The sequence below is a fragment of the Schistocerca americana genome, unplaced genomic scaffold (genome assembly GCF_021461395.2).
Source record: "Schistocerca americana isolate TAMUIC-IGC-003095 unplaced genomic scaffold, iqSchAmer2.1 HiC_scaffold_51, whole genome shotgun sequence".
Taxonomy (NCBI): domain Eukaryota; kingdom Metazoa; phylum Arthropoda; class Insecta; order Orthoptera; family Acrididae; genus Schistocerca; species Schistocerca americana.
The window spans coordinates 402,761-415,772 of NW_025726247.1; the positions used below are offsets into that span (position 1 = coordinate 402,761).

At 41.6% G+C, this 13,012-nt stretch overlaps 1 protein-coding gene across 1 annotated transcript in view; it reads right to left on the reverse strand.

Annotated features, from left to right (window-relative positions):
* The window catches only part of LOC124585874 (molybdenum cofactor biosynthesis protein 1-like), an 81,842-nt gene extending 71,139 nt beyond the window's left edge, over positions 1–10,703 (reverse strand). The window contains exon 1 of the mRNA XM_047131398.1: positions 10,656–10,703. Within this exon, the coding sequence (XP_046987354.1) occupies positions 10,656–10,703 (48 nt within the window). The remainder of the gene's footprint in view (positions 1–10,655) is intronic.
* Positions 10,704–13,012: the final 2,309 nt, after the last annotated feature.

Sequence of the window (13,012 nt, forward strand, 5' to 3'; positions counted from 1 at the left end):
AGCTCAAAGCAGTCGTGAGGATGAATTTTGTTTCCTGAAGGCAGAGTACAAGTAGAAGCTGCAATTCTAAAAGCAGTCATAAATCCTCTTTGTTGGATCAAAGGCTGCAAAAGTTCCAATGGAGGACAGTCACGATGAGGACAATAGGAAGGGGTGTCACCTCGGCAGCTGCCGAGTGCCAGTCTGCGAAAACTCACTGCTACAGGGCACAGAGGCAAGAGGATCCTGCTCCATGAGGTCCTACAGAAGTGTCGGCTTTCTTCTGCTGTCGACATGAGGAATCCAGGGCACAAGAAAGGTTGGTGGGGCACACTGGCGAAATGGTGGCCGGCCAGGAGAAGGTATCACATGGCGACACCGTCAAAGAGGATCTTTGGGTCAGCGAAACAGAAGACCATTTGCCTTTGTTGGACTTTTTCGAGCCTTTCCAGTTGGCAGAGGGAGACTCATGTGTTGATTGGCTGGAGGGATGTAGCAAGTCTTCAAGGGAGTCTTCCTTCAGTCCTTTCCGGCCTGCCGGTTGTGTAGCTGGTGAGTTGCACAAATACTCTGAGAATCAACGCTAATGAGGATAGTAGCAACTCACGGTAAAGATGATTGCTGAGCCACATCCAGGCATGTAAAAAAGACAATAACATTCTCACAACTAAACTTCCGCCATACCCTTTGTCAGAAAACAAGAGCAGACAGATATTCAGACAGTCACCCAGACACAACTCATGTATACGTGATCACCACCTCTGGCTGCTGCGTCAACAATCTCTGAGAATCAGATTCAAATAACCACTCCTCCTGCCTCCCTGTCTCTTGTTGATAGCTGCTAGGCTAGTGGCAAGAAGTGGTGGTGGTACTGATTGCAATTCGAGGGGAGTGGTATAAAGGGGAGAAGCAGTAAGAATAAGGGAGAACGGAAGTTAGGCACGTACTCAGCTGCACCCAGCCAGTGATGACACATGACATCTCAGTAAACAAACCATTTCATCTACTGAGACAAAAACAAGATTTTTCCAGTGCTCTTTTCAAAATTCCCTGATACATTTGAAATTCCCTGATTTCCAGAACATGTGGCAACCCTGGAAATACACATGATTGATGTGCCATAATAATATTTATTTCATATTAATAACCATCTAAGCTGTATTATTACACATTTATTGTGTTATGACCAGATTTGTTCACTAAACATATTCAGGTGGCCTACATGTGTAAAGTCATGACACAAATGGGCAATTTGAAGATGTTCAATCAGTGAAACCAACTGCAACATGATAAATATGTAATAACACATATAATCATTAATATTGGTCTCAGCTGTGGTGCTCAGCATGATCAAAGTCATTTATTTTACAGTTCGTTATGAATCAGATTTTGGCTTTTTTGGACATCATCAGAAATTGTCTGAGGATGACACAGAATGCCAAAAGCTGGTTTGTAACTGACTATAAAACAAATACTATTGTGGAAAATCAATGATGTGAATTTAAGCATTAATATATCTATGTTCCCTCAAGTACCAATGGCATATTTCCATGTAGACTGTGCACCTCTCCGTACGGTTCAGATTACAGCTTTATATTCTGCTAGAAAAGTGTAACAGTATGACAAGACACAGACAGGCAAACAAAAATCCCCAAATCCTTAAAAATGAAGTAAAAAAATACCCCATGAGACAAGGTGTCCATAATTTATAAGAATACCTGGGCTCCAGAACGTAAATTCTGCATACTAATACTATTATATAGATCCTGACTTTACCCATATATAGAGAGCTGACAGTAGTCTGCGTCCCATTACATGAATGTTTTGTTTGAAGTATTATATAAAAATAGCAGCTAAATAGTATAGGACGAGCAGTGGATATTTTCAAAATCGCTGTTTTACCCCTGACATAACAAATCTACAAGTAATTTCATAATTATCAATTCGAGCAGAGTAGCACTAGACATAATTTGTTGTTAGCATATTTTACAGACATAGGCAGCAGGGGATTACCAAAAGTTCTTGTTCTCTTATTTGCTTTAACCCGTGGCATCTTCAAGATGGTGACACTCCTATTTCAAGCGTTTTCAATATGGAGACCACGACATCTATCACTACGCCCATGAACAAACATAAACAGGCCCTAACAAGTGGAATATTTAACACCAGAAATAAAGTGAAACTAATGGAGGAACCGCTCGAAGTAGGGGTTTTGGGCAGTGTCAATCACCACACACAACAATAAGGATGATGACACCATTCCAAAATAAATATCAAACCAAAAATTATGCACACAAAATCCTCAACAAACCCTCAACAATCATCCCACCCCAAAACTGCGAATAACAGCTATTGGTATCATACATTTTGCCTGAACTAAACAGCTCCAATGAAGACAGTGATACTAGAAACCCACACATACACTGAAACTTTCACTTGGTCTATATGGCTCAAACATAGCCAGAGATACCATGAAACCAGACACAAAAACCTGGTACTGCAAATTTCACTTGACCTATATAGCTCAACCAAGGTGCACAATACTACCAACTGCCACAAATCAACAACACCAGACCACACTCCATAAAACCCACCGATATAAGCAAATAAATACCCCCAAAAAATAATACCAAATTAATCAAACATAAATTACCTCAATGAACTGTAAACAAATCCACTACATTACAAAAAGGAAAAAGGTCTTACCAACCACAGTTTCCCCCCCTCCACTCTCTCTCTCTCTCTCTCTCTCTCTCTCTCTCTCTCTCACACACACACACACACACACACACACCTAAGCACCACTTACCAAACAACTGATGCCCATCCCATACATACATACATACACACATCAAAAAACGTTTTGCATCCCCTCGGTTCCTGAACCTGTGCAGAAATTTGCAATAGAGATCAACATCGTTTCCGCCCTTTCTATTGATCATGAAAACCACACAGTGCATGTTGTACCACCATACAGCGAGACTCTCAGAGGTGTTGGTCCAGACTGCTGTACACACGGGTACCTCTGATACCCAGTAGCACGTCCTCTTGGATTGATGCATGCCTGTGTTCGTCGTGCCATACTATCCACAAGTTCATCAAGGCACTGTCAGTCCTGATTGTCCCACTCCTCAACGGCGATTCGGCGTAGATCCCTCAGAGTGGTTGGCAAGTCACATGCCCATAAGCAGCCCTTTTCAATCTATCCCAGGCATGGTCGATAGGGTTCATGTCTGGAGAACATGCTGGCCACTCTAGTCGAGTGATGTAATTATCTTGAAGGAAGTCATTCACAAGATGTGCACAATGGGGATGCGAAATGTCATCCACAAAGACGAATGCCTCGCCAATATGTTGCCAATATGACTGCACTATTGGTCGGAGGATGGCATTCATAAAACTTTGAACATAGCTGCTAAGGTTCAGTGCCCGTGTCAGAATTATATTAGAACAAATAAGCCCTCGGTCACAAATATTAAGTCAAAATTGACCCGGTTTCGATGCTACTATGAGCGTCGTCTTCAGAATTAGCCTGACTGTTCTAAAACATATTAGGTATATAATACATTCATAAAATTAAAGTTTGTACTTCATCTTTTCCAGTCAGTACAAACTTTAATTTTATTAATGTATTATATACATAATATGTTCTAGAACAGTTAGTGTAATTCTGAAAACGACGCTCATAGTAGCATTGAAACCTGGTCAATTTTGACTTAATATTTGTGACCGAGGGCTTATTTGTTCTAATATAAGGATGGTATTCACTTATAGCACAGCTGTCATGGTGCCTACCATGACCACCAACAGTGTGCATCAGCCCCCCATAATCCCACCCAAAACAGCAGGGAACCTCCACCTTGCTTCACTCATTTGACAGTGTGTCTAAGAGTTCAACGTGACCGGGTTGCCTCCAAACACATCTCTGACAATCGTCGGAAGGCATATGTGACACTCATTGGTGCAGAGAACGTGATGCCAATCCTGAGCAGTCCAATTCAGCTTGTTATTGGGTTCATCTGTACCGTGCTGCACGGTGTTGCAGTTGCAAAGATGGACCTCGCCATGGATGTGTGGAGTGAAACTGCACATAATGCAGCCCATTGCACACAGTTTGAGTCATAATGTGATGTAAGGTGGCTGCACGAAAAGCATTAATCGACACAGCGGCATTGCCGTCAGGATTCCTCAGAGCCATAATCCGTTGGTAGCGTCACCCACTGCAGTAGTAGCCCTCAGGTGGCCTGAGCAAGGTATGTCACCGACAGTTCCTGTCTCTCTGTTTCTCCTCCATGTTCGAACAACATTGCCATGGTTCACTCCACGATGCCTGGACACTACCCTTGTTGAGAGGGCTTCTTGGCACAGTGTAATAATGCAGATGTAATCGAACTGCAGTATTGATCATCTAGGCATTGTTGAACTACAGACAACATGCCCTGGATTCCTCATGTCGACAGCAGAAGAAAGCCGACACTTCTGTAGGACCTCATGGAGCAGGATCCTCTTGCCTCTGTGCCCTGTAGCAGCGAGTTTTCGCAGACTGGCACTCGGCAGCTGCCGAGGTGACACCCCTTCCTATTGTCCTCATCGTGACTGTCCTCCAATGGAACTTTTGCAGCCTTTGATCCAACAAAGAGGATTTATGACTGCTTTTAGAATCGCAGCTTCTATTTGTACTCTGTCTTCAGGAAACAAAATTCATCCTCACAACTGCTTTGAGCTTTCACATTTCTTCCTGGTCTGTTTTGACCTTCTGCTCGAGGTTGGCATTCTGTCTCATGGGGGAGTCATGCTGCTCTTATGGGATGACATTCATAGTCAACCCATCCATCTCCCTGACTACCTGTCATCAAGCTGTTGCAGTTTGTCTTTTCCTTCCTCACTTGAGCTTTTCCCTTTCTACCATTTACATCCCTCCGTCATTCGATGTCACCAGGTTCGACTTCCTCCAGCTTATTGGACAGCTTCCTCGCCGATTTCTGCTGCTTGGGGACTTTAATGCACACCATCCCATTTGGGGCTCTTCCAGAACCTATCCGAGAGGTGCCCTCTTCGCTGCCATTCTTAATCAACTTAACTTTTTCTTCTTTAGCACAGAAGCACCCATGTTGCTTTCAGACTCGTCACACACCTATTCCCATTTGGACCTTTCCTTCTTCACTGCCCGTCCTGCACATCATCTTGAACGGTCCGTTCTTTCTGACACTTACTCGAGCGACCATTTCCTGTGTGCTATCCATTTGCTAACTCCTACCCCACCTCCGTGCACATCGAAATGGCAGCTCACTAAGGCTGACTGGAGACTTTACTCCTCCCTGGTGACCTTCAACGAACACGATTTCCGCAGTTGTCATGACCAGGTGGAATTTCTTACAAATATTATCCTTACCATCGCAGAACATTCCATTCCTCACACTTCCTCTTTACCATGCTGTGTCCCAGTCCTTTGGTGGACTGAAGCCAGCTGCAATGCAATTCACATTCTTCGGGATAACCAAAAAGGCAGCTGAACTTCATTCACTAGTTCTTTTAACAGTTTCACCCCCCTCTTCCATCGTGTGCACCAACCTCCGACGGTTCTCTGGGAGGAAGATCCATTCCCCAATTTTCGACCTGACAGTAGCAGACACTATCATCGTGTACACTATTGCTATCTCCAACACCTTGGGTCGCCATTTTGCAGAAATTTTGAGCTCCTCCCACTATCGTCCTGCCTACCTCTATTGGAAATGAGCAGAGAAGACTCGAACAATGCCTTTCTCTTCTCAGAATCGTGAGTGTTACTGTGCTGCCTTTACTATGAGGAAGCTAGATCATGCTCTCACTTCATCTCAATCCTCCGCCCTGGACCAGACACTGTTAACTTTCAAAAGTTGCAGCACCTTTCTCTTGTAGGCAAACACTTTTTGCTTAATACGTACAACCGGATCTGGGCAGAGGGCATGTTTCCCAGCCACTGTCGTGAAGCCACTGTCATACCCACACCTAAGCCCGGTAAGGACAAACAACTTCCTTCTGGCTATCACCCACTTTGTTTACCCATGTCATGAATGGTTTTCTGTGGAAATCCCAGACTGGCTGTGTTTTTCAATTTGGAGAAAGCCTATGACATGTCCATCCCTTAGTGCACCCGTTCCAGGAAAGCTTCCACTTGCTCACTTTTTATGGAGCCACTGTGATGTTTATGTGGGTTCCAGGTCATATCGGTCCAAGAGAATGCTGACACTGCTGCCAAAGCTGCATTCCTCGTACTTCAGCCCAATAATTCTTGCATTCCCTCTGATGATCTCTTGTTGCTTTCTGTCAGGAGGTGGAGTCACTTTGGCATCGCCACTGGTCCTCCATTCATAGGAATAAACTCTGGGTTATTATGCCTCTCCCAGTGGCTTGGACAACCTCCTCTCAGTCCTCCTGCGGCAAGGAGGTCATTTTAACTAGGTAGCATATTGGGCACTGCTTTTTTAGCCATCACCATTTGTTAAGTGGTGCTCCCCTACTACTTTGTGCACATTGCACCCAACTTTTAACTGTCTGCCATTTCCTGAAGGGATGCCCTTTTTTTTTTACCGTTTACATTCCCGTTTGGGTTTGCCATCTGAGTTATTGGCCATTTTAGTGAACAATCCGTGGGCTGTCGACTCTGTTTTACTTTTTATCAGTTGTAGCAATATAGTGAAGGCCATTTAATTTTTAGTTCTGGGCCTCCATTTCCCTATTAAGTACTTCATAGAGCTTTCTCCACGTCCCTGTTTGTAGCTGTCCTATCTTCTGTCATTAAACGTTGACATGTAATCATTTTTAACTCATTTCATCTTTGTGTTTCACAGTTTTGGCATGGACACATATGACCCTAGTTGTTTTTGCGCCCTAAAACAAAATGGGGGAGAAATACAAAGCCCTTACATTCTTTTGTCGACTTATGTCTTTACCTCCCTTTGAGACCTCAAAATTTGTCGGGGAAAAATTCTAAAACGTGTCTGTGGAATCAGAGAAATATCAGGGAATTTCACTTGGAGAAACTTGTGGCAACCCTGATTTTAGGTTTTTATATATGGAAATTATTTTTGCTTCTAGTATTGCAGTTCTGAATTGCTGAGTTCATCTTAAACTAACTCTTGTTATTAATCACAAATACATTCTTTTGTCGACTTATGTCTTTACCTCCCCTTGAGACCACAAAATTTGTCGGGAAAAAATTCTAAAACGTGTCTGTGGAATCAGAGAAATGTCAGGGAATTTCACTTGGAGAAACTTGTGGCAACCCTGATTTTAGGTTTTTATATATGGAAATTATTTTTGCTTCTAGTATTGCAGTTCTGAATTGCTGAGTTCATCTTAAACTAACTCTTGTTATTAATCACAAATACCATTAGGGAATATAACTTCTATAGCCATGTAAGTGTGAGAATCCATGGGGCCCTGAAGAAGCTTTTTCAAGATGTAGAATAAATATTTTTTTCCGCTTAGCTGAAGTACCTCAGAAGATTAAGCCATATGAGTAAACAGAGTGAAAGTGTGTTAGCAATCATTTGTCCAGTTTGATACAGTAAGAGATTTCTAAGCACAAAATGGGCAGAACTGAGCTTCTCGGTTAACTGACTCACATGCTGGTCTCACATGTGAGTGGTATCTGCATTTCCAGGAACTTAGAACACGGGAGCCTAGTTACCCATTTATCCCTACTTTTGATATTCGTATCTGTAAGTCACTTTTATTTCTTTAGAACTGCACAATACAAGTTTTTAGGCATTAAGCTGGTATCTGTGGATCAGTACAAGCCTGTTCTGTTATTCTCCTGGATGTTTCTGGTATGGATGAGTTTAGATCTTGCATCAATAAGTTTGTGACACTGCAAAACATTAGAGTTTTTCCAAAGCCCTCCAGTGCCCCAAGTAAATCATTTTTGTGGACTTGGCAGCAAACACTGTGTGCCACACCATATTTTATGTTCTCCCTTTTTGAGTTTAATCTTATTCCTGTCTTATCATTTGTTAATGTGACCTTCCATTTTCTGTAGTTAAAGTACAACTCAATCCATGCAAGGGGAAGACTTTTAATGCCATACTTTTTTTGCTCCCCCTCACAGAATTTTTTAATCTAAACAGTCAAAGGCTTTGGCAAGATGACAGAGGGGATAATTTCCACTATTTAATTCTACTGGAATTGAATTTGTGAGACATTATGTTGGATTCTCAGTATAGAAGCCTTTACAGAAGTCAAACTGTGTTGTTAAAAAGTTATTCTCTGAATGGTGGTTCACCATTCTAAGTGGATTTAGGTTGAAATACTATGCAGAGATGAAGAGGCTTACAAAGGCAGGAATAGGCTGGTGAGATGCACCAAAGCAGTAGTTGGATGAAGACCACAACAGCAGACTTCAACTCAGTTTATTGATGGAAATCCAGCTCTTGCTGAAATTAGGTCTCTCTCTCTCTCTCTGACACACACACACACACACACACACACAAACACACACACACACACACACACACACTCTTCCTACTAGCTACCACTCCATCTCTCTTACCAGTGTGTTCGCAAGGTGATGGGACATATGATTCATGCCCGGATGATATGGTGGCTCGAGTCTCACAATTTTTGATGAATGCACAGTGTGGCTTTCAACAGGGCATTCTGCAGTGGACCGTCTCATTATTTTGCCCACCAATGTCATGAATGGTTTTCTGCAGAAATCCCAGATTGTCGCTGTGTTTTTCGATTTGGAAAAGGCCTATGACACATGCTAGAGAGCTAGTACCCTCCATACTCTTCACATGTGGAGCTTCCGTGGCCACCTACCCTGTTTCCTTCAGACATTTTCCAGGTGCATGAAGGGTCTGCCTTGTCGGACACCTTTATCCAGGAAAATGGTGTGTCTCAGGGTTCCATTCTGAGTGTCATTCTCTTTGCTATCACCATAAACCCTATAATGGCCTGTCTCCCACGGGGCATCTCCGGCTCCCTTTTTTTTGACGATTTTGCCTTCTATTGCAATTCTCTATGAACCTGTCTCACTTAGTGGCATCTTCAGCAATGTCTTGCAGTGGCTTATCTCACACTCACATTGATCCTGCAACATTACTCACTTTACATACGTTGTCTCAACAAATATATTCCTGGTATTTCATTACTCTACATTAATTACTTTTTGGTGTTGCAAATTTTTCCATCAGTGTACCTGGCCTTTCTTTAACCATCCCTGGTGCAATGCAGAATTCTCTTCCCAGTAGCGAGAAAATGCTGTTATTCCAATTTTGAAATCACATAAATTGCCTCTTCAAACGGACAGCTGTCGTCCAGCTTGTTTACTCAGTGTCCTGCAAGTTACTTGAACATATGGTTAGTCGAAGGCTGTATTGTGTCCTTGAATCCCCGGATCTTTTGGCTTCGATCCAGGGTGCTTTTCGCCAAGGGCGCTCTACTGAAGATAATTTAGTCCACTTGAAGTGTGCTATCTGAACAGCTTTTGCTCAGCATCAGTTCCTTGTTGCAGTTTTCATTGATCTGTGTGTATATCTTATGATACCACATGGTGCCATAACGTCCTTGCCACCTTAAAGGAGTGGGGCCTCCATGGCCCACTCCTGATTTTTATCCAGAACTTTCTTCCATGTCACACTTTTTGGGTACAGGTTGGTGCCTCCTGTAGCATCTCCCCCTGCAGGAGAAGGGGCTTGCACAAGGTTCTGTTTTGAGTGTCACTCTCCTTTTTGTGGCTATCAATGATGTGGCGGCAGCTGCATGACATATGGTGTCCCCATCGTTTTCGTTCATCCGTGACGGCTATTGCTGGAGGCAGAATGCAGGGAGCAATACACCAAGCACAATCCTGGGCTTTCACTCATAGCATCCATTTTTTGGCTGCCATGACCTACGTTATGCATTTCTGTCATTGTGTTTTTTAGGACTGGACTTTGATGCCTAGTTGACATGGCTTCCCCGTCTTTGCCAACTAAAGCAGACATGTAGGTTGCACCTGAATGCTCTTCTATGCCTCAGCGGTGTGGTCCACTCTACTTTGATATGGCTGTATGCAGCATTGGTGCAGTCACACCTAGATTACAGGAATCTCTCATATGACTTTTTATCAGCTTCAACATTACGTCTGGATTTGATACATTATTGTGGGGTAAGACTGGTAATAGGTGCCTTTGGACTAGGCAGCAGTTCCACTATTGTGGGTTCTGCACCATCAAAAATTGATGGCAGCTGCTTGCCCATAGTACCCTAACTGTCATCTCCTCTTTCCAGATACAAGATCTACCTCCCAAAACGGCAACACAGGTCTGGGGTACGATCACCAAGTTTGAGTCTTGGTCCAGCACACAGTTTTAATCTGCCAGGAAGTTTCATATCAGTGCACACTATGCTGCAGGGTGAAAATCTCATTCTAGAAAACTCTTTATCTGTAATTCTCTTTACATATTGGCTATTTTCTTCACATATGGGGGACATGGTCTCATCTGAAAAGTGAAAGTAAGCCTGTAAAAGAAAGGGGGGGGAGGGGGGGCAGTTCTCAATTCTTGAGCAGTGACCCTCTTTTTTTTTTTTTTAACCTTTACAGTTTATGTTCAATCCTTGCACCCAATTTACTCTTTCATGTACCTACTTTTTTTCTCATCAAGCAGAACGATATTTATGCCCATTGCTTAATACCTGTTTGTATCACTTACAATGCTGGTATTTATGAATTTTTTAGCATTTGACTCCGGAAAGACCATTTTTCTTTGTAGTGGGGTCTTGCCAACAGTAAATTTTCTGGATGGAAAGTCGCTCAATCTGCTCATATACTTTAAAATTTAAAAGTAAATCTAGCAATGCTAGAATGTATACAAAATACTGATACACCCATTTTCAAGTTGTTGTTTAAAGATTCGCAACTTTTAAAACTTATGTAGATTATCTTTTTGATGATAGAACTTTACATAAGAAGTTATTAAGAACATTGCGAATATCACATGACGAACAATTGAATGACTAAAGCAGTGTTATCAACCCTTATTCATTGACACATGTAATAAATTCATCGAAGCAGTGAAGTTCAGAGCTGTAAAAATTTCTGAAATTAAAAGTATATATTACCTAATGAATGTATTATTTTGGGGTGAAAGAACACAATAATTATTATTTTTGGAATGTAATAATTCACTATGGCTTCATTTTAATTCTAATAAGTTTCACACTGTAATGAAACATTGTCTAAATGCCCCTCTCTCTCTCTCTCTCTCTCTCTCTCTCTCTCTCTCTCATTTGTTATAACTTACCACTGTTATATTGTATATTTATTGCAGTCATTACATTAAAATTGGCTATATTGATTCTGCAATTTATACTATCATGTTATTGCTAAGAATTGATTTAAAGAATAAACGTATATATTTATTTGTAAGATTTTGTAAATTTATACCACTGGACCTCTTTCAAAATATTTGATTGCATAATACTGCCAATAAATACAATGACTTTCTTTCTTCTGTTTATAATTGTAATAGATGTTGGACACTTTGACTCCAAGTATGTTATACAGAAACGCAGTGATTTTTTACAAAAGGCAAAACTATGTGTTCGAAGATTTGTGGAGAGGAGGGTACGTGATGTACTTTAAGTAGGTTATAATGAGTAACTATAACAACAAAAACAATAAATTATTGATAAAGTTATTTAATTGAATAGATAAAAAATCTACTCACCAAGCGGCAGCAGAACATACACATAAAAGACTGTTGTGATTGGCAAGCTTTCGGAGCCAATGGCTCCTCCAGACAGAAGCGTTGAAGGGGAAGGAAGAAGGGTAAAGAAAAAGGCCTGGAGAGTTCCAGGAAAAGGTGTAGATTTTGGAAAAGTCACCCAGAACTGCGGATCAGGCGAAAAATAGAAATGACACATGTCATATACCAGCTATTATGTAAACACTGTTCAGCTTTCTACATCTGCATGACTACCACCAAATTATCAGTTAGGATATATGGGCATAGGCATAGTGTATATACTGGAAACTCGCAATATCCTGTTGCAGAGCATGCTCTACAACATGGCATACGTGACCTCGGCACTTGTTTCACCACACATGCCACCTGTATTCTTCCGCCAGACACCAGTTTCTCAGAACTCCGCATCTGGGAACTAGCACTACAATGTGTCCTTGGTTCTCACCACCCACCTCGCCATAATTTACGTTAATTTCTCCTGTCTCAGCTTTTCTTCACTGTAATTACTCTTTGCTTCACTCCGTTTTAGCTTTTTACATATGTCATTGTCTTTCTCGTCTATTTTCACTGCCCCCTCCCACAGCTATTGCATACAATACACTTAGCTTCTCACTCTTATGAACTCATGTACAGTTTTAGTAGTAATCTCTGTCTTGCATATTACCCTGTCTTCCACCTTTAAGCTCTCAGGTTTCCGAATCTTGCCCGATGCAGTCCCTAACAATTAGTCTTTCCTTCTCATCCTGTACGGTAAGTCACCCATGACCCACGGTTCTGGGTAACTTTCTCAAAATCTACCCCTTTTCTTAGACCTCTCCAGTCCTTTTCCTTCACCTTTCTTGCTTCCCCTGCAACCCTTCAGCCTGAAGAAGGAGTCACTGGCTCCAAACGCATGCCTATCACAACAGTCTTTTATGTGTGTGTTCTGCCACTGCTTGGTGAGTAGATTTTTTATCTATCCAATTAAATAATTTTATAAAGAGTATCTGTGTGTGATGTTTTTATTGGTATACAACTTGTTATAAACAAAACTTATTTTTACCATTTAATATGTTTCCAGATATTTACCAGTGGTAAAGATGAAATTGGGTTGATTGTACTTGGTTCTGACAAGACACAGAATCCACTTGATTACCCAAATGTTAGTGTGGAATTTCCTCTTGCACTGCCTACATGGCAGATGATATCCTTTGTGGAGAAATCTTTACATGAAAGTAAAATAAAAACAGATTGGATAGATGGTGTTGTTGTTGGCATGCAAGTCTTGAAAGATGAGCTAGAGTAAGTATTTAAAGCTGTCTGTTTCATGACATTCCTGGAAC